Source organism: Cyanistes caeruleus, chromosome 9, assembly GCF_971803275.1.
Source record: "Cyanistes caeruleus chromosome 9, bCyaCae1.hap1.1, whole genome shotgun sequence".
NCBI classification, from domain to species: Eukaryota; Metazoa; Chordata; class Aves; order Passeriformes; family Paridae; genus Cyanistes; species Cyanistes caeruleus.
Window position 1 is genome coordinate 29,280,615 of NC_141709.1, and position 22,723 is coordinate 29,303,337.

A 22,723-nucleotide genomic window follows, 5' to 3' on the forward strand; every position below is an offset into this window, starting at 1 on the left:
AAACTTTTCAGACAGTTAAAAAATTGGCTTGAAGTTAAAACACATTTTCCATATGCAGCTACAGTCTTGTTTTCAATATGTATTGACCAAAACCCACTGCCATGTGTGTGAGACTGCAGGAAAAGGATGCACATTGCTTGGCCAGTGCTGGCTGCAATCTGAGAGCGTTTCTATGAATCTCCTTTCTGGATGGGGCCTCTAGAAGATGAACTGCTTTTCTACCAGCAATACTGTTTCTCTAGAAATCCAGCTTTGAAAACATTTCAGTTTGCACAGGCTCAGTAGAAATTCCTTGAGTTTATTAGTTTAAGTCCTTGAAGAGTCTGGTCTTGCTGGGATTTTGTCTTTGCAGTTTCTGATGCCAGAGTTGAGCCTGTGCCAACTCAACCATATGGCTGCTCCATATCAGGAGTGGAGAGGATTCCTGAGTACAGCAAAGAACAGGCACTGGGATCAGGGGGTCAGTCTGTCATTGTCTGAGCCCAGTTCCTATCATAAATTCAGAAAACAAGACATCTGGTGATAAGTCAGAGTGAATCAGTGAATTTAAAAGACATTGAAAGAACATCCTGGAAGCTTGCAAAGACATTATGAAGTGGAAGAAACACGTAATGGACTAAGAATAATAGTATGAGCTGCTTCCTCATCTAAGCTAATATCTGTGTCCATAATTATGTAAGTTGTTTCTTCAAAGCAGATTAGGTTTTTAAGCGGTTCAATACAGAACATGAAGATTCTTAATTCTGTGCTTGTCAGGTCTTGAGCATGTAATTTATTTCTTCTATGTCAGCAGCCTAATCTAAAGAATTGGAACTATAACTGACCTTTGTTACACAGTCCTTAAACTGTGTTTCATAGTATTTATAGAATCTTTTGCCATCTTGTAAAGACCGAAACATAAATAATTTTAGCAATTGTTCCTACGTATTTATGTGTTTTGCAAACAACAGTTATTCAAAGCTTCTGTATGTAGAATCAGCAATTCTTTTACATAAATTCTATATTCTAATTTATTTTATTTGGACAAGGTACTTGTATTACTCTTTACTTTGTATCCTGAAACAAGAAGTAACTGTATTCTTCTGACCAACAGTACACTGTATTTGTTGGGAGACAGGTTTTCTTCACTACTACTGTTATCTGAAAGCTGAAATTACTTTGTGTGGAATGGTTTATGCTTACAGCAAAGCTTCCCTCCAGAGCAGGTGGCAAAACCTATTGTACTGGTGCAGGTTATTAATCATATTACCAGAATTAAGCAGTTTGTGCAAGAAACACTTAACCTGCAGAGGATTGAGAACACGAGGCGTGAAGCTGACGCCAGCTGGTGGCTGTGGGATGTCCCCAGGGGCACAGAGCTGCTGCTCACCTGCTCCAGCCGGGCGCTCCCGGGTCCCGGCTCCACTACCGGAACAAACAGGCCGAACAAAAGGTCCCACACACTCGTAACAAGAGAGGCCGATGCGCTTTGGCCCCTTCTTCCCACACCTGGAGCCCTAAACGCAAGTGTTAAAAGGAGCATTGAGGCTCCGCACCCCGGGCCCGGCACGAACCTGTGCTGGCGCAGCCCCTTTAAGGGAGGCGGGTTCCCGGCCGGCTGAGGCACCATTCACTTCCAGGTCGGGGGAGTAAACACGGGGGAAGGGAGGGAGGGAAAAAAAAAAGCGAAAAGAGAAGGAGCCCAGTGACGGGACCGGCTGGCTGGGCGCTCGCCGGCGGCAGCCAGCGCCGCGATGGTGAGGGGGCGATGAGGGGATGCCGGCGGGCAGGGAGGGAGGTAGGAAGGGAAGGGGAGCAACATGTTCGCCTGCAGCCCCGAGGTGCCGGACCCGGCGCAGGTAGCGGAGGTGACCCCGGGGAAGGGGCCGCCATGGCGGCGGCGCAAGCCCGGCTGAGGGGCTCAGGCGGGGCCCCCCCTCCTCTCCCTCCCGGCGGCACCGCGGCCGGGCCGGGGCAGCCCCGCCGTTCGTTGTGTAACCGCGGCGCTGCCGCCCGTTATGTAAAAGGGCGCTCGGGACCCGGCAGACGGCAGGCTCGATCCCGGCTCGGTGTCCCAGGGAGCCGGGAGGGCGATGACGGCCGGCCCAGACCCGCCGGCCTGACCGGCCCCTCACAGCCCCGTGCGGGGCCGAGCAGCCGCAGCCGCCAGGGCGGAGCGGGGCAGAGCCCCTCGGCCGGCAGGCGTGAGGGCACAGCTCAGCCCAGCCGCCTGTGCCTCCTCCGGCTGCCGCCTCCCCCGGCCCCCAGCAGCACCTTCCCACTGGGAATTGCTTTGTCCAGCGTCTGTCTGGAGGAAGCCGTGCCAAGGCACGGTGCGTGGGCCTCGCTGAGCTCTTGCAGCGCGGAGCTGCCAAAGGAGCAGCCTTTCCCTGCTCCAGGCAGGCCGGAGCAGAACATATGGAAGCTGTTTGGATTGCTCCTCTGCTCCAGACATGAGTGTGCATATTTGCTTTTCAAGGACTAGCAGGAGCTTCGTGGGCAGTCTTAGTCTTATCCCTTGTCATTAAAAGCCTAATTTCAGTCAATCCCCTAATAAAGTTATGTATCATTGTTACTGAAGTAGCTACATTTTGTGCCTTCTCTTCTAATCAGTGAACTAGGGTAGAATTTAATTGTTTAACTATGTACTGATGCTTAAATCTATGGCAAAATTCCAGTTCACTGCATTTCTACATACCTTAGTTGCTGTGTTCAGAGTGTGCTTCTCCTTAATGGCTTTTTTCTGTCTATAGTTTATATTCATTGTCCTGTGTTTATTTATAGGTAGCATTTGTATCTCTCACCTTTTGATCTTCTAGGCTTAGAAAAGCTGGGTTTATGTCCTGTTCCCAAGGTACTTTTGCTTCCCAGAGCATTCTAGTAGCTGTTACCTTTAAACTGAAATGGTGCAGGTACCTTTTAACATAAATAGCCCTGTGAGATCTCCCAAGTGTCTTGAAAGTGACTTAATCCTAACTTTTTTTTTTTTTTTAATGCTTCTTTCTTTTTTTATGCTTTTTTGTAGTTCAGCACACCACTCTGGTTCCACTCTCTATCATTTTTAATTTATGAACTTGTATCTGAAGTTCTTGATGTTAATCTTGAAATAAGTGGCTTTACTATGTCATTCTAATAGGGCACTATTTAATTTTAGGCCTCTTGTGATTGCTGCTTTGTATCAGTAGCAGCTTTAATCAGTATGTTCCCACTTCTTGTGCCAGAATAGTTAATGTTAAATTGGAGTTTTGAGCATAATCCTTCCTTGAGTCTGGCTAATAAATCACCTACTTCTGTTTAATTCCATTTAACTTAATTTAAATAGGATAATCATAAAGCTTTCTTAGTAGCATTAATCATGAAGCTGTTTATTTTTCACTGCCTTTCCTTTATTAGCACTCAGAAGAATTTTGATGGCTGTTGCTATTTCTTAATTGTTTAAAGAATGTTAATTTTAAGAAAGTAAGTAAAGTTTTGGAGCTGTAGAGAGGTGGAAAACAGCCGGAAAACATGGTCCAGCATCCAGCACCAAAGACTGGGGTTCTAAATTATCTCTTATTTTCCAGTTAATGTTTTGAGAGAAATGACTGCCACAAATTGAGAAGTCCCTAACCCTGTGCCCATCTCATCCTTTGGGACTTTAGAAGGTGGGCCAGGCTTACAGAGACCTGGCATGTTTGGGGTTTTTCATACTGAGTCTGCAATTGGGTAAAACTTGAGGAGCAGACCATAGACATAGTTCTGTTAGAGGTGAGATTGATATTTGTCTTCCCGTGTTACATACTGGTTTATTGAGGGGGAAAAAGAACCAGCCAAAACAAAACACTACCAATGGAAAAAAAAAAAATTGGATTTTTAATGAGTCTGAGAGACAGAGCCCATGTGAACTGAATCTGTCAGGCTGGAGTTGGTAGGATCACAACCCCTGTAGTGAGAAAGGCCCACACAGCAGTGAAATTTAATTTTTTTTTTTTTTTTGCAAAGCTTGATTGTAATGACTGACAGAAAACAGCAGACATACCTGTTTCTTATTTTTTTCTAGGTATTGTTGTATAAGCAGGTACTTGCCTGGTGATGCTTCCCGAAAGGAACAGGATTTTGTTTTGATACTCACTTTCAACCAGTTAATCTGGGTTTATAATGTTTGGCTAAAGAGTCTCCAATTTATGGTGCTTTAATGTGTTCCCTTAAGCTCTTGCTTTTTAACTGCATTTGAAATATGTATTGAATATATTCTAGTGGTATTTAAAGCTGATTCATGGAATTCTCAAAAGAAAATGTGGAGGATAATGTTCTTTGGGAGAACCTTTCCAGCTGCCCTGGTGTGAGCTCGAAGTTGAACTGGTAACATCAAGTTGAAGCAGGTTTTGCATTTCAGTTCATCACTGTATTGGATTACTGTCAGAGGCCATTAGCCAGGCAGTTTACCCCATCCCCATGCACACTTTGGGTTTGCCTTGATTACACTGAGCACTTAAAAAGTGTTTTTTAAAAAAAGAATTAATTAAAATAAGCCTTTAAAAGCCTATCTAAATGCAATTATTCTACTTTTTTTGCTATTCCATAAGCTAGCCAGGTTTTAGATGTGTATCATTATTCTCATAATGTATGTTTTAGTTAATGAAGGCACCCCAGCTTGCATCATGTAATGCATATTTCTGTGATTTGGAGAATTAATTTTTATATCTGTTTCCTGGCTACTCAATTAATTTGATATACCAAAAGAAACTAAATGAAGTTAATTGAAGTATCAGATAGTTATGATGACTATGAAAAAGTAAAATAGCATATTGGAAGTTCTACTCAAAAACTGCTGGGTGGGTTAAATAAAAAAGATAAGTTGAAATGCTCTTCTATGTTTGACATACATTTATAGTGTCTCATTAGACAGAAAGCGATCTAAAAACAAATGCCAGGTTTGTCTTCAACCTGACATTCAAAAGCAGAGCTAGAGAAAGGAACCACTTAAATTCTGACCTTGTAAGAGCTTAAATACGACTTAATCTGGGCAATATTGTCTTGAAGTATAGTGGAGTGAGAAAGGGAATGCCTCCAGCTCACATGAAAGGCGTCCAGATGCGTTTGAGCTGTTCTGTTTCAGTAGCACACAGTCTAGGAAATTGTTTTTAGGATGTTTGTCAGTGGACTTTATTAGATACAGAACATTTTACCTGTCTGCCCAGGGTACCTCAGGAGCCTTTGTTAGGGGTGTTTCCTCAGCCTTTTCGCAGCAAGTTGAAAAATATTACAAATGTCTCCTATAATGGGAATGAGTGGAATTAATAAAAAGGAACTGTGTTGTTTGCAAGTGTAATTGATCCCTGCTTGTGGTTGTTGTTCCGTGGTTGTATGGATATACCCTGCGTGAACTTCCAGAGGGATTATATAAAAATTAAACTTGCATTTCCAAAGGACAGATTGGCCACTCAGAGGTACTGGTTGAAAAAATAGTTTTCTGAGTCATATGCCAGTGGCCTATCTACAGGGCTAAAAATTCTCATTGGAGTTTGTTCACTGATACATAAAAGTGTTTCAGCTTTTCTGGCAGACAGGAAGGAACAGTTCCAGGAGGAATGAAAAGATCTAGTATTCTGGTTTTGTCATCTTTGAGCATCAAATTAGAAACACAAGATCTAATGGAGATGTGAATGTCTTTGCTCCAGTGGGAATGGTTTTCATACACCTTTGAGTAAAGATTCTGATTCTTGTTTGATTCATCAGCTGTTGGAGAAGTCCTGGGAATATGTATTGATGTCAAGTTTAGAAGGAAATTTTCCCATCTCATATAAAAAATGTACTATTTTAAAATAATCAGGCATCATTGCACACTAAAAAGAAACAAAAAGAAACAAAAGACATTCACAATTCCAAATTCTGTCCTTCGTTTTCTTTGCCGTTTAAGCCAAAATTGGCATTTTCTGGTACGGGAGCAAGTTGCATCACAAAGTAACTCTGTTTTTATAACAATACAATGTAATAATAAAGCTTAAAAAATAATAAAACTTAAGTGTTTAACAAAACTGAGTTAGAGGAATGGAAAGTTGCATGTCAAAAGCTGCAGAAAGAGATTGCATGTGAATGAATAACTTGGAGATTTTATTTTCCAAGCCTGTACTTAAGTCTTCAGGAGCTATTAAACTGCTGTCTCTAATTGTTGTCAATATGTGATTCATTAAAGATAGACTCCATTCCATCTTTGCTCTAATGTGGTACCTCCCAGTCCTCAAATATGTGCACCTTATTTTAGAAGACTTATCTCTGTGAACTTATTTATATTTCTTCTCTATAACCTTTTACATATTTCAGTACTCCTGTGATCAGCATATTAGGCAAGTGAAGCAATAGAAGTTAAATGAGCTGAGAAAGAAAGGTGAAATTATCCAGAACTTTCTGTATGAAAGGGAAGCTACTATTTTTCCCACAGATGAGATCTGGCAACAGTTGATGCTGTTATTTTCAATATTGTCTGGGGGAGTATGTACCAGTCACTCGGCCTTCTTTTGTGTGGTGCTGGGGATGATTCACAGTGCTGAGAGTCATTCTTTATGTTGATTAATCTGTGTAGCTGAAAACAGTAGGTTATTATTAGACATGGAGGAAAAAAAACCCCTTAGAGATTTTAATGTATCAGTGTCCAATCTCAAACGCTGGGGGAAAAGATCAAGTTTATATTCTGCCCTGTCCTTTGTACCCAGACCTCTGCTATAGATGATTTCCAGGTGCAGCATGCCTGGAAAGAGGAAAATGATTACTGTAATAGATATTAGTTTATTGCTGCACAAAATTTGAAATTAAACCAGGTCTTTTTGTGTTTCCTTTTTTGATGTGAAGCTCTAGCTGCCCTTTTCAGTATCAAAAATTGCTCTTATATATGCAATTTATCTGCAGTATCTGCATTTCTTATGTAGGTTGGTAGTAGACTTCTAATATGCATTGACTTAAATGCTTAAAAGAAATATTTTAAATCCAGAAGTATAATTTGATTTTTAAATCTTCTTCCAGTCTGTCTTGATTGATTAATTCCCAGTAGACTTCATAAATTAAAATTATTTTTCAGCAATTGCTTTTTTTCCTTTGGGGACGCAAGTAGCGTTCGAAGCACAGCAGACGTGACTGGATGTGGTTCTGGGGGTGACTGGGGAAGGAGGCTCCCACTGGTTTGGCCAGTTGTTTGTTGTGTGACCTGACTTAGTGTAGCTCTGAGGGAGACATCTCCTCTTGTAATATTTGCCGGACTAACAAAAAAGACATTATAGAATAATGGAAGGTTCATAGAATGGCATGACTAAATCTCCTTTGTTTCATTGTTTTTTGCATATGACAGGAGGAAGCTTCTCCATATTCTTTACTTGATATCTGTTTGAATTTCCTGACTGCCAACCTAGAGAAGTTCTGCACAGAAAGGCAAGATGGAACATTTTGCTTGCAGGAGCCAGGAATGTTCCCTCAAGAAGTGGCTGATCGACTGCTGCAGACGATGGCATTTCATGGTAAAAACAATCATTTGTGGGTCAGTGGTGAAAATATTCCACTGGAATGTGACATTGCAGTTCTGCTATATTTTCTAGTAGAATCTGCTGCTGCAGCTGTTAAAACTGTGTTCTGTAATCCCTTAATAGAGAATTTGTGTTATTTTTGCTTTACAAAGCTTCAGCTGACCTTTGCATTGCCACATAGATCTAAATAGAAGATTCTTGGTCTTGGTTTATGATTTTAATCTTCCTTAACCTGAACATTCTTCAGTCTTCTTTCAATCATTTCAGAAAAGAAAAGATTCTACTGCTTCTAGCAACAGTACCTCTTGAAGAGCATTTGATTTTTTTTTTACTGTGTGCCCCTGCAATTAAGCTAGAAAATAACCTTGTGATTCATTAAAATGGTTTGTCATGTCTCTTAACACTTTTATTATTGACATGAAATTATTTGTTTCAGACCACGCAGTTTTAGAGTGGTATAAACACCTTATGGTATTCTTACATTTTGTGTTCTGGCTTACTGGTTCTCTGTCAGCATGTTTCTGAGGAGAGGGCTGCCCTCTTGGTTGCTTGCTTTAAGCATGATAAAATTTATCTAATAAAACTTATAATGAAAAAGTAAAGGTATAAATTGTGCTAGAAAAGAGATAAGAAGCCTGTTCCTTGAGATCCTGGACACTTTTGTTAAAAAATGAGACATGACACTAGAAAAATTACTGTAAACAGACCAAACACCCTATCCTACAAGTGCAGATTTTATTTGGGTCTTACTGGGCAAGTATTGGTGTTCTGGTTTTTTTCAAGGTGTTCTGGTTAGAAGGAACAGAAGGAATGGTTGTAAAAATGACAAGCTCAAAAAAAAAAAAAAAGGTAATCTTTAATATACACTTTCTGATAAGGAGGTATTTAGTGTAGTCCCAAGAAGTCAGATTCAAGGAAACTGAATTACCAGAAACTTATTACTGGTGCTGGCAGTGCTAAAGACACTTCCAGACACCAAAATGTCACAAACAAAGAGAATGGAAGATGGAAAAAAGTGTGTGACAGGTAAACATGGAGTGGCTGAGGCAGACCAGTGAGAGAGCTTGGTCCTTAAATGAAGAGATAAGCAAAAATTAAGAAATAATTGACTGACACTTTAACCAAGCTAAATTAGATTTACTGCTTTTACTTCTCTTCCATATCAGTTGTTTCATCCCGTATTTTTGCTTTCCCTGCAAAAGAGGAAAGTAATGGTCAGAAATGCCTGAACCATTTGCCCCCTAGAAAGGTCAGCAAATCTTTATTATAATTTACCTTTGTCCAGAGGCAATTACTAGCCCATGACTTAAATCCAGATTGTAGTGGCAGTGATGTTATTCAAATATATTGCATTTTTCTTTCACTTTCTTTGTTAAGTAGGTATGAAGATAGGAGGTAAAAAGCTAGGAGTTTTCGCATTTATAACCCTGTAGGGGCAAAACTAGGACATGTTCTTCCTACTGCTTTTGTGTGGATGCTTGTGCAACTGTACCTTTCACATGGCTTTTTGTAATCCTTCTGTTGATAAGATACCAAGATTTCATATTTGTATATTCAATGCATTTTTGATAATTCCATGCAGGGAACTTAATGTATTTTTTTCAGTTAGGATGTTGCCAGTGTCTTGCAAGAAAAGGCTACTTTATACAGAGTAAAAAGATACTAAACAAGATTGTTGTTTTTTCTTCTTTCTTTTCTGTCTCCTTCTCCTTCCCACCCTTTCCTTGCCCTCCTCTTTCTATTCTTTGAATCACTTTTTAGGTTTCTTTCTCACATTCAGCTTGTTTCTGAGCAACACTCCTACCTTCTTCATATAGAACTTAATTAGCTTAATTTAGTATCGATCCTACTTATGAATTCAATCAAATGCTAGATTATGTAGTTAAAGCAAGATGAGAACAGGTCATTGATAGGTTGTACAATCTTGAGGTTAATGGAACTGTGGCCAGATGAGAGCTACACTCAGAAATTTTGAAATTCTGTTTTTACCATGCTTCCATCCAGTTCAGTGAGAAAAACACAGCAAATGAGGGCAGCAGTCTGATTGGTTTTGAATCATACCCATATTTTATTTATTGTGTGTTCCATTTTCTGAACCAATCAGGTAACACGGATTTACTGCTTCTTATTTATCTGTTCTATTCTTAAACCTGGAATTTTCCGAACATGGTATCATAATGTTCAAAGCAAAAACTCAAACGTGTGATTTTGGTATCGGTAGTGTAATGATCCAAGGCAAACTACTTTGTCATTAATTTTCTCTTCCAACACTTTGTGCCCTTTGGGTTCTTAATGTCAAGGTGGTGGTGTGTAGCACTGGAGCCAAGCACTGATGCTGTTTTCCCACAGGGCTTCTGAATGATGGGACCGTGGGCATCTTCCGAGGCAACCAGATGCGCTTGAAGCGCGCCTGTATCCGCAAAGCCAAAATCTCAGCCGTGGCTTTCCGAAAAGCCTTCTGCCATCACAAGCTGGTGGAGCTGGATGCCACGGGGGTGAATGCAGACATAACAATCACAGACATTATCAGTGGACTGGGCAGCAATAAGTGGATCCAGCAGAATCTGCAGTGCCTGGTGCTGAACTCACTGACTCTCTCCCTGGAAGACCCTTACGAGAGGTGTTTCAGTCAGCTGTCCGGGCTCCGCGCGTTGAGCATCACCAACGTGCTGTTCTACAACGAGGACTTGGCAGATGTTGCTTCACTTCCCAGGTTGGAAAGTCTGGATATATCCAACACCTCTGTCACTGACATAACAGCACTCCTCACCTGCAAAGACCGGCTCAAGTCTTTGACCATGCACCACCTGAAATGCTTGAAAATGACCACAACCCAGATTCTGGATGTTATAAGAGAACTAAAATACCTGAATCATCTTGATATTTCGGACGACAAACAGTTCACGTCGGACATAGCTCTTCGTTTACTGGAACAGAAAGATATCTTGCCTAACCTTGTGTCTTTGGACATTTCTGGAAGAAAACATGTCACAGATAAAGCTGTACAAGCATTCATTCTGCAGCGGCCCACAATGCAGTTTGTAGGACTGCTAGCTACTGACGCCGGCTACTCAGAGTTCCTAACAGGAGAAGGAAACCTGAAGGTTAAGTGGGGGAATTAATTTCACTGAAAATTACAATGTGCAGGGAAAATAGACCTAATTGTAACAAATGTATGTGTGTGTTTCAATAGGAGGCTGTAGGTTCATTTTTTTTAACTGTTAATTACAATTACTGGCTTTAGGTGAAATTCCTACTTAAATTTGACACAAACTGCTAAATTTACATAATACTGTATATATACATATACTTGTAAAAGCCATCTGTTTTCTGTGCCTTTTCAGTGAACCTTAGATCCTGACCAAATCTAAGAGAGCTGAACTTTGTCTGGTCTGAAGTCACTTGGTGGGATAATATTCTCTGTATTCCAGACAGTATCTGGCATAAGTCAGCAATGTGTAAGGGGTGGAGGTAGAATTTGCGTAAGCTTTGAGCAGTTCATGATTAACACAGCAGATAAAATAAAGCTGAATAACTCGCTGTTATATTCCATCACCACTGATATTTCCTCTTACAGTATTTCTGCCCATCTTGAAAGGTCTTCTGGTGATGAATGCAACACCTAGGAAGCAATAACTAAGGATGAAAGATTTCCTCTTCTTGAGAAAATCCTCAGTTACTTAGCCCCTTAGGATGAGATGATGTTTTCTGAAGTGCATTTATTTATTTAATTTTTAGAGCCAGGCAACTAGACAAAGACATGGTTCCCTGTTTTGTAGAATCTGAATGCAGTTATTGGAGAATGAGCAGGTCAGAATTAATTTTTTAAAAAGTTGTTTTATACATTTCAGTGGTATATCATCTTTGACACTGAGTTTTCTGCTGTGTTTTGAGGATGATGGAAGCTGCAGAAGGAATGAGGAAGAGAGCCTAATGTGTCCATAGTTTAGTCTGCCCTGTGCAAGTTTAGCTTCCCACTTGAGTTTTAAATTTCAGAATGCTCTTGTTATAGGCAAGTGGAGAAACACAGCTACACAATTTTGTGGTTTTTATCCCTGAAACATTTGAAAGCTGTTAAGGGCCAGGTCTCTTGAGTACTTAGTTGTCACAGCTGATAGGGGAAGTGTCTGAATGTTGAAATGCGTGGTTGGAGAAAGCAAGTTCCCCTTTGGTGTGATGATATCCAGCATCAGGAGGTTATACCTCATGTTTGGTATAAAATAATACAATTTAATCCTTGCTGTTCAGAATACTTGCTTCACAGAACTATCTGTGCCATGAAAAGGCAGGAGGGAAGAAGGTTCTAGTAATATGAAAGTCACAGTGGTCTTGTGGCATTGTGGTTAGCAAAATGCAGTTTGCATTCTTTTTTTTTTAAGGCATAGTTGTCAAGAAGAGATTGTAGGCTATGATTGGTTTTATTTCCTTTTTTTTTTGGTGACCTAAATTCATTAGTAACTCTGCTGAAATATTCAACTGCTGAGTCTAGATACTGCTAAAGAGTAAACAAGACACAGAACTCATGGAAACAGCGGAGGTAAAATATTACTCTCTTTACAGCAGCCCTGTGAAATTTGATTATGAACACTAGGCAGATATTATAGTTGAGAACATGAAACTAAGTGGAAATTTTTCATGTAGGGTATAATTGGCTGTACAACATGTCAGTAAGCAGGGTTGCCCTGTTCAAATCAGTAGAGAATATAAAACAAAATCCAAGATGCAATCAGTTTTCTCAAGGCAGTAATATATTCCTGATCTCAGAAGTTTCAAAAAAATATGCCTGTATACAATACAGGATGCACAGAATGTGACACTTTATGAACATTTTACTTTTTTGTATGTGCCGTGTTAAGTAGAACAAGTTGTGCGTGCTTCCCTAAGAATTTTAAAAAACAAGGATTCATTAAATAAAACAACTGAGGAAAAAACCATCTTCAGTTATACAACTTACAGTTATAAACAGAGAAAATATCATTAAATGGAAACCGGAGCAGGCTGGAAATCATTTACTTACTGAAGGACTTGGCCAAATCACTGCCTTTGAAACTGCAGCTTTGCATTTTTTGAGAAGAAAATTTTGAAAGTAAAATGTTGACATCTTGAACTAAAGATTATTTCTGTGTTCACAGGTGTCAGGAGAAGCAAATGAAACTCAGATTTCGGAAGCACTGAAGCGTTACAGTGAACGGGCCTTCTTTGTGAGAGAAGCACTCTTTCATTTATTCAGCCTGACACATGTAATGGAAAAAACTAAACCTGAAATTTTAAAGGTAAAATAATAGTTTTGATGGTTCTCATGTGTTCTTCCTGAGCTCATCCCCAAAACCCTGGTATAAATTAGTTTATAAGCTTCTACCTTATAGGTTCTGGTTTTTTAAGATTAAAATAGTAATGTTAAATAAAAATAAAGAACTATTTAAACAAGAGTGATGTAGAAGATGCCCTGTAGTGTTTTATGTTAGGTAAAATTGTTCTGTACTAATGTGAATTATCTAAATTTAGTAGCATGTTAATTAATTTTGTCACATAACTTTGAATATGATATGAAATATTCTTCAGATGCTGAATTCTGTCATTAGATCATATCTGTTGGGGTTCTAAGCAAAGATCTGTCTACTCTTATTCACCAGACATAGCAGTGCCTTCTGCTGATGCTCACAAAACAGTAATAATAAGGAAAGAATTCAGTGACAGTTTCTCTACTGTCACCCTCCAGTGTGGTAATGGGTGAATGGATATTAGTGTTCTGCATGGGGCTGAAAATGGAGCCCAGAAACTTCCTTAGAAATCCACTCTAGGCATTGGCTTTCCATGTCTAGAACATCAGAGATGGTTTAAGTTTTGTAGGGATCCTAAAAAGATGCACCAGCAGGACACTTTTTCTTATTCTCTTTAATGTTGAACAGGTCTCCCTAAATTTGCTGCCATCAATATCAAAAAGAGTTTGCCAGTTAATTATCAACAAGAAAAATGCTATTATTAGGTGAGATCAGAATCAACATATGTAGCCAAAAACATCATTCAGGAAGAAGCTGCAAAAAATCTGTCCTGACGTAGCAGCTCAGGATGGGATTTGAAATGGCTCATCACCAAACAAGGCACTACATCATTATCATTGTACTGCAGAAACTCTGTCCCACTTCATTCATCTCTGAGAGGGTTTGGTGATTTTATCCCAGCCTGGCTCTTTCTAGGAATTTCTTGCAATCTGTGCAGCCTCTTCTTTGAGAGGTTGCTAGAAGCTGTGCAAAGGACTTGGAGCAGTAGAAGTTGCCAGGTTTGAATCACTGAGCAGAAGGAAATGTTATTCCTTGAGCATTAAAATCACACCAGATGGATTTCTCACTCGAGTACAAGGGAGGCAGAAATTGGGTGCTGTGAGTCATTGTTGTGGCCAAAAGCAGGAGGCAGATTGTTCTTGGGGTCTGTGTGCAAACGTGTGAGCAGCTAACGTGGGCCAAACTGTTGTGCTGCAGCTGGTGGTGATCGGCATGAGGAACCATCCCCTGAACCTGCCCGTGCAGCTGGCGGCGAGCGCCTGCGTCTTCAACCTCACCAAGCAGGACCTGGCGGCCGGGATGCCCGTGCGGCTCCTGGCAGACGTCACTCACCTGCTCCTCAAGGCCATGGAGCACTTCCCAAATCACCAGCAGGTACAAGGCAAAGCTTTTCTGCCTTCTGAGGCATTCTCTGTGTTGTGGGCCTTAAAAGGTTTCTCCACATCTCAGAACCTCATAGAAATATGTTCATAGCAGGAAAGTATTCTGGAATTTGTGTGTTTCTAATGAAGCAATTATTTTTAATTTCTCACAGCTGCAAAAGAATTGCCTTCTTTCACTATGCAGTGACAGAATCCTCCAGGATGTCCCATTTAACAGGCAAGTTATAGATGTTGAAACATCTAAACAGTTGAAATGAGTTGTAGCTTTGCAGAATATTTTTCTTCAGAAGCTTTTGTTTCTGGCCCCAGTTTTGCTCAGTTTAAATCATTTAGTGTGCTGAATTTATCTGGCCTATATTGTTTTAGGTCTGTTGACCCAAATATATACCACTGAGTATAGGTCTGAAAAAATCCTTTGCTATACAGGTTTTTTTTTTACTTCACCTGGATAGGTCTGTCCAGGTGTTCCATGTAACAGAAATCAGCATTTCTCTGGGGGTGCTTTTTGCAGACATTTTTCTACTCAAATGTTTTGTTCAAATACTTTGAAGTGTGATGGTCCGATGTTTCAGGAGATTGTACCAAATTTTTCTTCCTTCCTTGGGAGCAATTCCTTTGCACTTTGATACATAATTAGAAGTAAGAGAATAAGCCAACAGCTTAAAGCTGACAGAGGCTCATACAATACCTGCAGTTTCACTGTGTCTTTCTATTTTGTATGGTATGAAGAATCCTTCTTCTGTTGATTGTGTACATCTTTCTTTTATTAAGTTTTATAAGACTTATGAAAATTAATTTTATTTTTAACTTCCAGGTTTGAAGCAGCTAAACTTGTTATGCAGTGGCTGTGTAATCATGAGGATCAAAACATGCAAAGGATGGCTGTAGCCATAATTTCCATTCTTGCTGCAAAGGTATGGATTTAAGCTTTGAGATGATAGGATAATATTTCTAAAGTAAAAAAAAAATGTTGATCTGCTTTTGTTTGTTTCCAGCTTTCAACAGAGCAAACAGCTCAACTTGGTGCAGAACTCTTCATTGTTAGGGTAAGTCAGATGCCTTCCTGCCATCCAGTCCTCTCCAGCTGTTCCTACTAACAGTATTCCTGAAGATACAAAGTAAACATAAGGAGATAAAATTCTAACATATTAGCATGTATTCATGTGAAAATTGGTTAGAAGGTAAGCTCAAGTGGAGAAACTTAACACAATTACTGCAAAGTAATATAGCAAGACATATCTTGATTTGTAATTCATTGTTTAAGGTGCTCAAAATGAGAATATTTGAAGTAAATACTGCTGTAAAGGTTGCAAGTTTTGTGGATGGCTTTGTGCCATCTGTGATAGCCATACACATGTAATTACTGTGGAAAAAAAGGAATTCCTTTAGCAGGCAACTATGTTCAGAGGGGAGGTAAAAAGTTTAGTAGCTGGTTTATTTTGTATAGTTTGACTCTAAACAAGTATATCTTTACTCTGTGTATAAATGACAGCTATGCATTGCCCAGTTAGTGTAGAAAAAGCAGAGGATTTAATACATATATTGATATATTGATGGGTTTTGTTCCCCCCAGCAACTTCTACAAATAGTTAAACAGAAAACAAATCAGAATCTTGTAGATACCACCCTCAAGTTCACACTGAGTGCACTTTGGAACCTCACAGATGAATCTCCAACAACGTGTCGGCACTTTATTGAAAACCAAGGGCTAGAACTTTTCATGAGAGTCTTAGAGGTGAGAAGGGGAGGCTTGGTGGTGGATTTTCAACACTGGTTTATAATTAAAGCTTTTTCAGTAGTTAGCATAAATGTTTACCTTTTGTTTATTTCTTTTATCCACAGTCTTTTCCATCTGAATCATCCATCCAACAGAAAGTTCTTGGACTTCTGGTGAGATTAAAAATGAAAAAAAAAAGTCTAAAATATGTACTTTAAAAATTTTATTTTGGCAGGTTTTTTTTTTTTTACCCTATCTTAATCTGAAAAAATATTTTCAGATATTTTCAGGACATTTTTCATGTCCTAATATTTTTTACATTCTTCTTTAATACTTATAATGTATATATTCACAATTGACATGTTTTTGGACTGTTCCATGTTTCTTCAAAAGTTACATTGAAATTGATGGTTATAGGAAATAAAAAGAGCTTTTAATATAGGAGAGTGAGGCTTCACATGAGTCCAAATGCAAAAAGTAGGTTGAAAGTCAGTGGAATGCAGAATCTTGCACTGCTGAAATTATTTTCAATTGAGCTTGAGAATGTGTTAAGAACAGCCTTTGATTTAGTGTAATATGCATGTTAATGGAATAAAATCACTTCGGAGAAAACCTCCATGTTTTGAAGCACAGACTGGAAAAATCTCCCAAAGCAAAAGTAGTATTTTGGCATGTGGTGGTTGCTTGGATGTACAGAGGTCTCATCTGAATGTTTATCTGTGCCTACTCAGACAATATAGTTCATCTCCCTCACACCATCTTCTTTCTGTTGACATTTTCTCTTTTTTTTATTATTTATCTCCCCATTCCAGAATAACATAGCTGAAGTTAAAGAACTCCATTCTGAATTAATGTGGAAGGATTTCATAGACCACATCAGTAAATTGTTGCACAGTGTGGAGGTGGAAGTCAGCTACTTTGCAGCAGGGATTATTGCTCATCTGATATCTCGAGGAGAGCAGGCTTGGACATTAAGTCGCAGCCAGAGGACATCTCTCCTTGAACAGCTGGTACAGAAATGATGGTGAATTTTATCACAGTCTCTTCTATTTTTTTTCAATGTTTGTATTTAACAATCAATGTTCTTGGTTCTGTATTTTACAGCATGCTGCCATTTTGAATTGGCCAACCCCAGAATGTGAGATGGTGGCATACAGGTAACTATTGTTTTATCTTATGGTCAAGAGTTTGGGGAAAAAAAATAGATAAAACCGTACCACATATCTACTGTTTCTGATATTTGCAGATAGTTGTCTTAAATGAGTGTTAGATGCAGCAGACCAGCTTCTTAATGTTTATCAATGTCTCCTGTAGTTAACATATGGCTGAATGAGCAGACTTATTCTGAAGTAATAATATCTAGTAATAAAGCAAGTAACTGTTTCTCTTCTCTTTTTTTTTAATAGGTCTTTCAATCCATTTTTTCCACTGCTTGGTTGTTTCATGACACCTGGTGTCCAGTTATGGGCAGTGTGGGCCATGCAGCACGTCTGCAGCAAAAATCGTATGTATTGAGAGAACATTACACTTAAAATTCTTATTTTTTGATATGTTATTCACTAGTATGAAGTGGGAAAAATAAGTATTTCTTGGGTATTCATTCCTAATCCTCTGGAGAAACTACATTTGGGGCTTGACTAAATGGGGCAGAAAAAGAGTAGTAAAAGTTCCTTACATCTCTTCTATTAACTGAAATTTTACAGTTAGATGCATTAGTATTAATTCCAAAATGTGAATTTGTTAAGATTTAACTACATTTTTTGCTTACACATGTGTTTTTATTCAAATAAAATAGGCAAATATTAATGCTGGGCAACAAATTTCTTTTAAGTTGAGAGCAATGACCATGGCAGGTAACAGTGTCTTGCTATGGGAACAGAAACTATAGTTAATCGTCATCTCTAATTGGCTTTTTGCAGTAACCTGCTGTGACATAAATGTCACTTTCTTAATCTCTCTTTCCCATCTGCAAAATGAGAAGTAGAATGATTTGATAGCATTTGATGTAATGCACAAATGTTGGGGAAAGGAACTAAATTCTCCAACCATACCTAAATGCAGGAGGGAACAAACCTTGCTCTTAATGGTTTTTTTTGGTTTTTTTTTTAACAGAAATTTTTGGCATGAATATATCTATAAAAAGCAGATTCCTTCTAAAGTATTTGAAGTGTTTTCTGTGCCAGTTTTTAATCTCCTTGATGGCAGCATATCTAGGCTTGTTTATCCCTGTCCCATAAATCACTATTGCTGCAGTGATAAGGAATCTATTCAGGACCAACCAATAGCATGACATAATATATAACTGCACAGAGAATACTGTTTTGCTGCCCTTCATAGAGCTCATAAATATAATGAGCCTCTGTTCCCAGGGTACTGTGCAGAAATCTGTGAGGTTTTTCACATTGAAGTCAGACTCTTCTGACAGAGTTGTTTTACTGATCAGATCTGGATAACAAATTTTAAATAAGGCCCTGTAATTTCTCTTTGTGCCTCAGTCCTGTTAACTTTGTGTTGTCCTATTTGTTCTATTTATTTTTACTATTTAGTCTCTCCTCACCTCTGAGCTTTTAACATGCTACTGAGGTTTGTATTGGCCTACTCCTGATTTGAGACCAAGACAGAATTCCTTTAGTTCTGATGGTAGTTGATGGCAGAAGCTTCTGGACAAAGTTGCAGAGAATCCAAATGTTTAGTAGCAAATACAATAACCTACTCTGGAGGAAAATTTGTTTAACTCTGAAATAAGAAGCTGTATTTAGGGGGGAAATCTTCAGCTTTTGGTGCTTTGTACCAAGGAAGCTTTTAGTAGTTTTACCATGGAGAGGAGATGCTTTTTATTTTGACCCTCTCTTATAGATGACAGTATAAAGTAGCCTGGAAGTAATTGGTTTAATTTTTTTAGTTTATTTTTTTCTTCTGCTGCTGTTTGTGTCATAGTGACCTCAGTAAGGTAACCTAGCTGAAATATTAGGTAGCACCACAGTAAATGTGATCCCCAGCGAAATGCTCAACATCAGCTTTAAAACAAGTCTGGTGTTGCATCACTGAGATGAATGGTGAAATTGGGCCCATCTGAGGTAATGCCCTGTGGATTGCATTACAGTCATCCTGACCTTTCCATAACGACTTCTGGAGCTTGCACATTACACTCACCCTACAGCTCTTTTTATAGCTGTTCCCTGCTCTTAATAATGCTGCAGCTGATGGGGGTGTGATTTCAACTTAGTGAATTCCAGAATGTAAGTGGAAAAAGCCCTGGAAAGGTACTTGTAGAAACTTAAAACTAATGAGAGGCTACCATTGATACATTCAGCAAACTATTGGAAGGAACTAATTTGTATTCATTCTCCAAGCCTGGACAGATGATGTGGTATATCTGATACCGTTTTTTGGTAACTGTTCTGTACTGAGATTTTTGGGAAAAGGGCTATTATTACCTAGAGTCATAGAAACTATAGTGTTTTGGATTCCCATTTCTTCTGGATTTTTTATGTGCACTTTAAATGCCTGTAGAGGAGGTGGGAGGAAGAGAATGCTGTGCGTGTCACAGGGCACTTTCCAGTCAGCTGAGACGGACTGGTAAGAGACCTGATTACCGCTGGAGTCCTGTCCAAATAACTCTGTTGTGTTGTCACTTGTTAAAGTATTCATGGACTTCTGTGGACACTTTAGGGAGTGTCTTAAATACTGCCTGGAGACAAAAGTGGATTTGAATCAGTGTTTACAAGTATCTGCTACCTTTACCCTAGATAATTCTGGTTTTAATTCCCTCTATATAATTCTATTACAGCTGCCAGATACTGCAGCATGTTAATTGAAGAAGGTGGTTTGCAGCATTTGTACAACATCAAGGAAAATGTCCACACTGATCCCCATGTCCAAAGGATTGCTGTTGCCATCCTGGATAGTTTAGAAAAACACATTATGCGCCATGGGAGACCACCACCGTGTAGAAAACAGCAACAAACCAAACCAAACTGAAAGCTGCAGGTAGAGGAGTGTAAAGTATTGTCTCTGTAATAATCCTCTCTGATATGTGTGTAGCTGGAGTAACTTATAATATATTGGTCACCATTAAAGTGATTTGCTGGTAACTGTGGTACCCAAGCCATGTGTGGTAACCTTGCTGAACGTCACCTTAATGGCAACCTCGTACACAACTTGTAAAGGGTCACAGCTTGAGCTGGTCATGCCTGTAGGGTTAGTGCTGGCTACCAGGAGATGGGACTTGTACAGATCAATTTGCACAGCTGGTAAGAAGACTTCAAGGAGTATCTTGTTTTGTGACTTCTGGGAGAAAAGGCTATTCCATCCTTGTGATTGTTCATAACACTGTTCACCAGTTTGGTGTTTGAATAAAACTGTGTGTGATTGTGAGATCAACACTTACAGACTAAAACAAAAGTCCATGCATGCAGGTGACAGAGAGACTTGTAACTAAGGCGACCAAAATGTCCACTGTCTCATAACCCTTCTAGACACAAATGGGGTCTTCATCTTCCTTTTCCTTTTGCCTGTAAACCATGTTCTTTTGTTTTCCTTACTGCTGGGATGATGCCTTTTTATAGTTCATTTCTCCAGAGTCCTCCATGCTCCTGTCAAGGTGGGGACCAGCATCACATTCAGGGAAAGGGGAAACCCACTGAAGTAAAGCAGTAGAAATGGAACTAAAATGAGACAGTACTAAAAGGATGTCTGAGAATTTAAATTTTATAACAAGAATGGGGTTTTGTTGTGTGACTACTTCTGGTTGTGTGTGGTATCTTTCTTTTGTTTTTGGAATACTGATGGGGATAGGAGGAAGGCTCATTAGAGCAAAATAACTGACATGATTTCATCATGGAGGGGTTGCATGTATTCATAGAAGGCTGGGATATTTGGTCACCTTATTTATAAGAGACTAATGATTGCTCTTATTTTCTGTAAATATTCTGTCAGTATTGTGCAGTGAATTATATTTCCAAGCCATCACAGCGAGTGCAAAATATCGCCCAATGTTCTGTGTAAGCCCTTGTGTCAATTGCATTGTTTTGTGGAGTGTGAAATTTTACATAAAGATGCTAATTGTAACAACTTATTTCTTTCTTGGTTACCTTTGGGTGTCAAACCATGTGTTGAATGAAACATATTGCACAGTGTACAGATGCCTGATACAATGCAAGTGATGGAAGCAAACTGCATGTCCATTCAAATTCAGTTTAATTTCAGGTGTTGTTTTTGTTTATCTGCTTAGTCTCCATATTTCCATGGCAACTGATTGATATTCAGAGACTCTTCTGTAAATATTGGGTAATTGAATTTAAAAAGAAAACTTATGTTTGGTAGCTTACTAGCAGAAATGGCTTCTTCATGATGACCATATTTTACTATTTTTAATCCTTTCCCTCCCAGCTCCCATCCATGACATGAAAACACCACCTCTAATCTTCAATAACCTAATTAATATGTATTTCAGTGACTTCAAAAGGTACTGATCCAGTAATTTAATCAGTGTTGTGTAATTGTTTTTTGTACAAGAGTATAATTTTGGCTGGCATCATTTTCATCTGTGGATCTGGTTATATAAAGTTTTCTCAATTCCAACAGAAATTCAGCTGGCTGTAGCTTTGAATTATGAAGGTGGTTTAAAAATTAAAAACAGCCTAAAATCCACCACCCTTCGAAGATGTCTGCTATGGAATTTCCGTTACATGAAATGGAACACAAAACTTGTCAAAATTGGTGTCAATAGAATGCATATAAATCAATTGGTACAAGATTTTAAAATAAAGATGACAACTCTCCTCACAGTGCCGTCTTTTCCTAATGACAGGAGAATTTGCTGAAGCAACTTAATTGAAGAAAAAAAATAAATTACTCCTCCATGCAGCACAGAATGCAAGGATGATGTTGGCATCAGGTCAGATCTCTGAGAGACATGTCACTTCATGAAGTTCTGCAACTGGCAAGCACAGGGATGCTAAATACCCATTTTCTTTTGCTCCCACACTTCAGGCAATCAGTGAGCTGAATTCTCTCAAGCTGAAAACTCCGCTGTATCTATTTGTATATGCCACTTATAGAAAGGTCTCTTCACACTCCTGTGCAACTTCAGGAGTTTCTGCCAGGAAAGAATAATTCTGGAATCAACTTTTAAGCTTTGTGTTCCACCTGTAGCATTTGCCATCTCTTGTGAAGGCTGAAAATCCTGACTCTGCTTTACCTTTACAGATCTTTGAAAATTTGTATGTATATAATTTGGTAAGGTTCACTTTTGGCAAAAGTGAAACTGTGGTTTCCTTTGATACTATCATAGCATGAAGTTCTAATGTGGTAAGCCACATCTTATTTTGATAAGCTATAAATCATTTCCTAAAACTGCATATGCTGATTAATTCACTTAAGCTTGAAAGCCCCAGTAAGGGGGAAGTAAGAAGCTTTAGAGTTAAATTGTGTGGTACATTTTAGTGCTGGAGAAACTGAAACCATAGGGAGAAAATAACCTCCACTTCCAGTCAGCCAACAGAGGAAAAGAGGTGATGAAGAGATGTTTATGTGCTTGGCCTGTCTGGCATAGGCTGATGTGATGGCCTTATGTATCTGTACACATACTGGTTCCAAAGGGAGGTGAGTTTGGGTTCCTGGAGTAGGTCAGTGTTGCACTACTCACAGCAGAGCTGCCATGAAGGGCACTGCTCTGTGCTGGTACTGCTTGTTCTGTCAAAGCAGTTGGAAGAGCACTGATACATCTTTATAAATCGAATTTCTCTCCAGTGTTTGTTTTTCCTGTTAAGATGCACTGTGTTTTGTGTTTTTTTAATTTGCTTATGGTGAGCCAAAGCTTCTCTATATTCCTTACTTGACATCTGTCTGAGAGCCCTAACTACTGAC

At 39.1% G+C, this 22,723-nt stretch overlaps 1 protein-coding gene and 1 long non-coding RNA gene across 2 annotated transcripts; one reads left to right on the forward strand and one right to left on the reverse strand.

Moving 5' to 3' along the window:
- Nucleotides 1–278: 278 nt before the first annotated feature.
- Nucleotides 279–1,591, reverse strand: LOC111933046 (uncharacterized). The gene is made up of 2 exons (XR_002866491.2): nucleotides 1,370–1,591; nucleotides 279–489 (listed from the first exon to the last, which is right to left on the reverse strand). It is a non-coding gene; the product is annotated as an uncharacterized LOC111933046 (long non-coding RNA).
- Nucleotides 1,592–1,799: 208 nt separating this feature from the next.
- On the forward strand, nucleotides 1,800–21,642 carry LOC111933043 (protein zyg-11 homolog B). The gene is made up of 15 exons (XM_086901509.1): nucleotides 1,800–1,838; nucleotides 2,188–2,307; nucleotides 7,301–7,466; nucleotides 9,822–10,576; nucleotides 12,605–12,745; nucleotides 13,952–14,128; nucleotides 14,289–14,353; nucleotides 14,951–15,050; nucleotides 15,132–15,182; nucleotides 15,710–15,871; nucleotides 15,979–16,026; nucleotides 16,666–16,863; nucleotides 16,958–17,010; nucleotides 17,260–17,357; nucleotides 19,644–21,642. Exons 1-15 carry the CDS (start codon nucleotides 1,800–1,802, stop codon nucleotides 19,832–19,834), a joined length of 2,364 nt encoding a protein of 787 aa, XP_086757635.1. The 3' UTR covers nucleotides 19,835–21,642.
- Nucleotides 21,643–22,723: the final 1,081 nt, after the last annotated feature.

Excerpts from the sequence above, each read along its gene's own strand:
- LOC111933043 (XM_086901509.1), top strand. The coding sequence starts at position 1,800 with ATGTTCGCCTGCAGCCCCGAGGTGCCGGACCCGGCGCAG. Across the intron at positions 12,746-13,951 it reads CTAAACCTGAAATTTTAAAG|CTGGTGGTGATCGGCATGAG; the intron begins GTAAAATAATAG and ends GTTGTGCTGCAG. Across the intron at positions 14,354-14,950 it reads CAGGATGTCCCATTTAACAG|GTTTGAAGCAGCTAAACTTG; the intron begins GCAAGTTATAGA and ends TTTAACTTCCAG.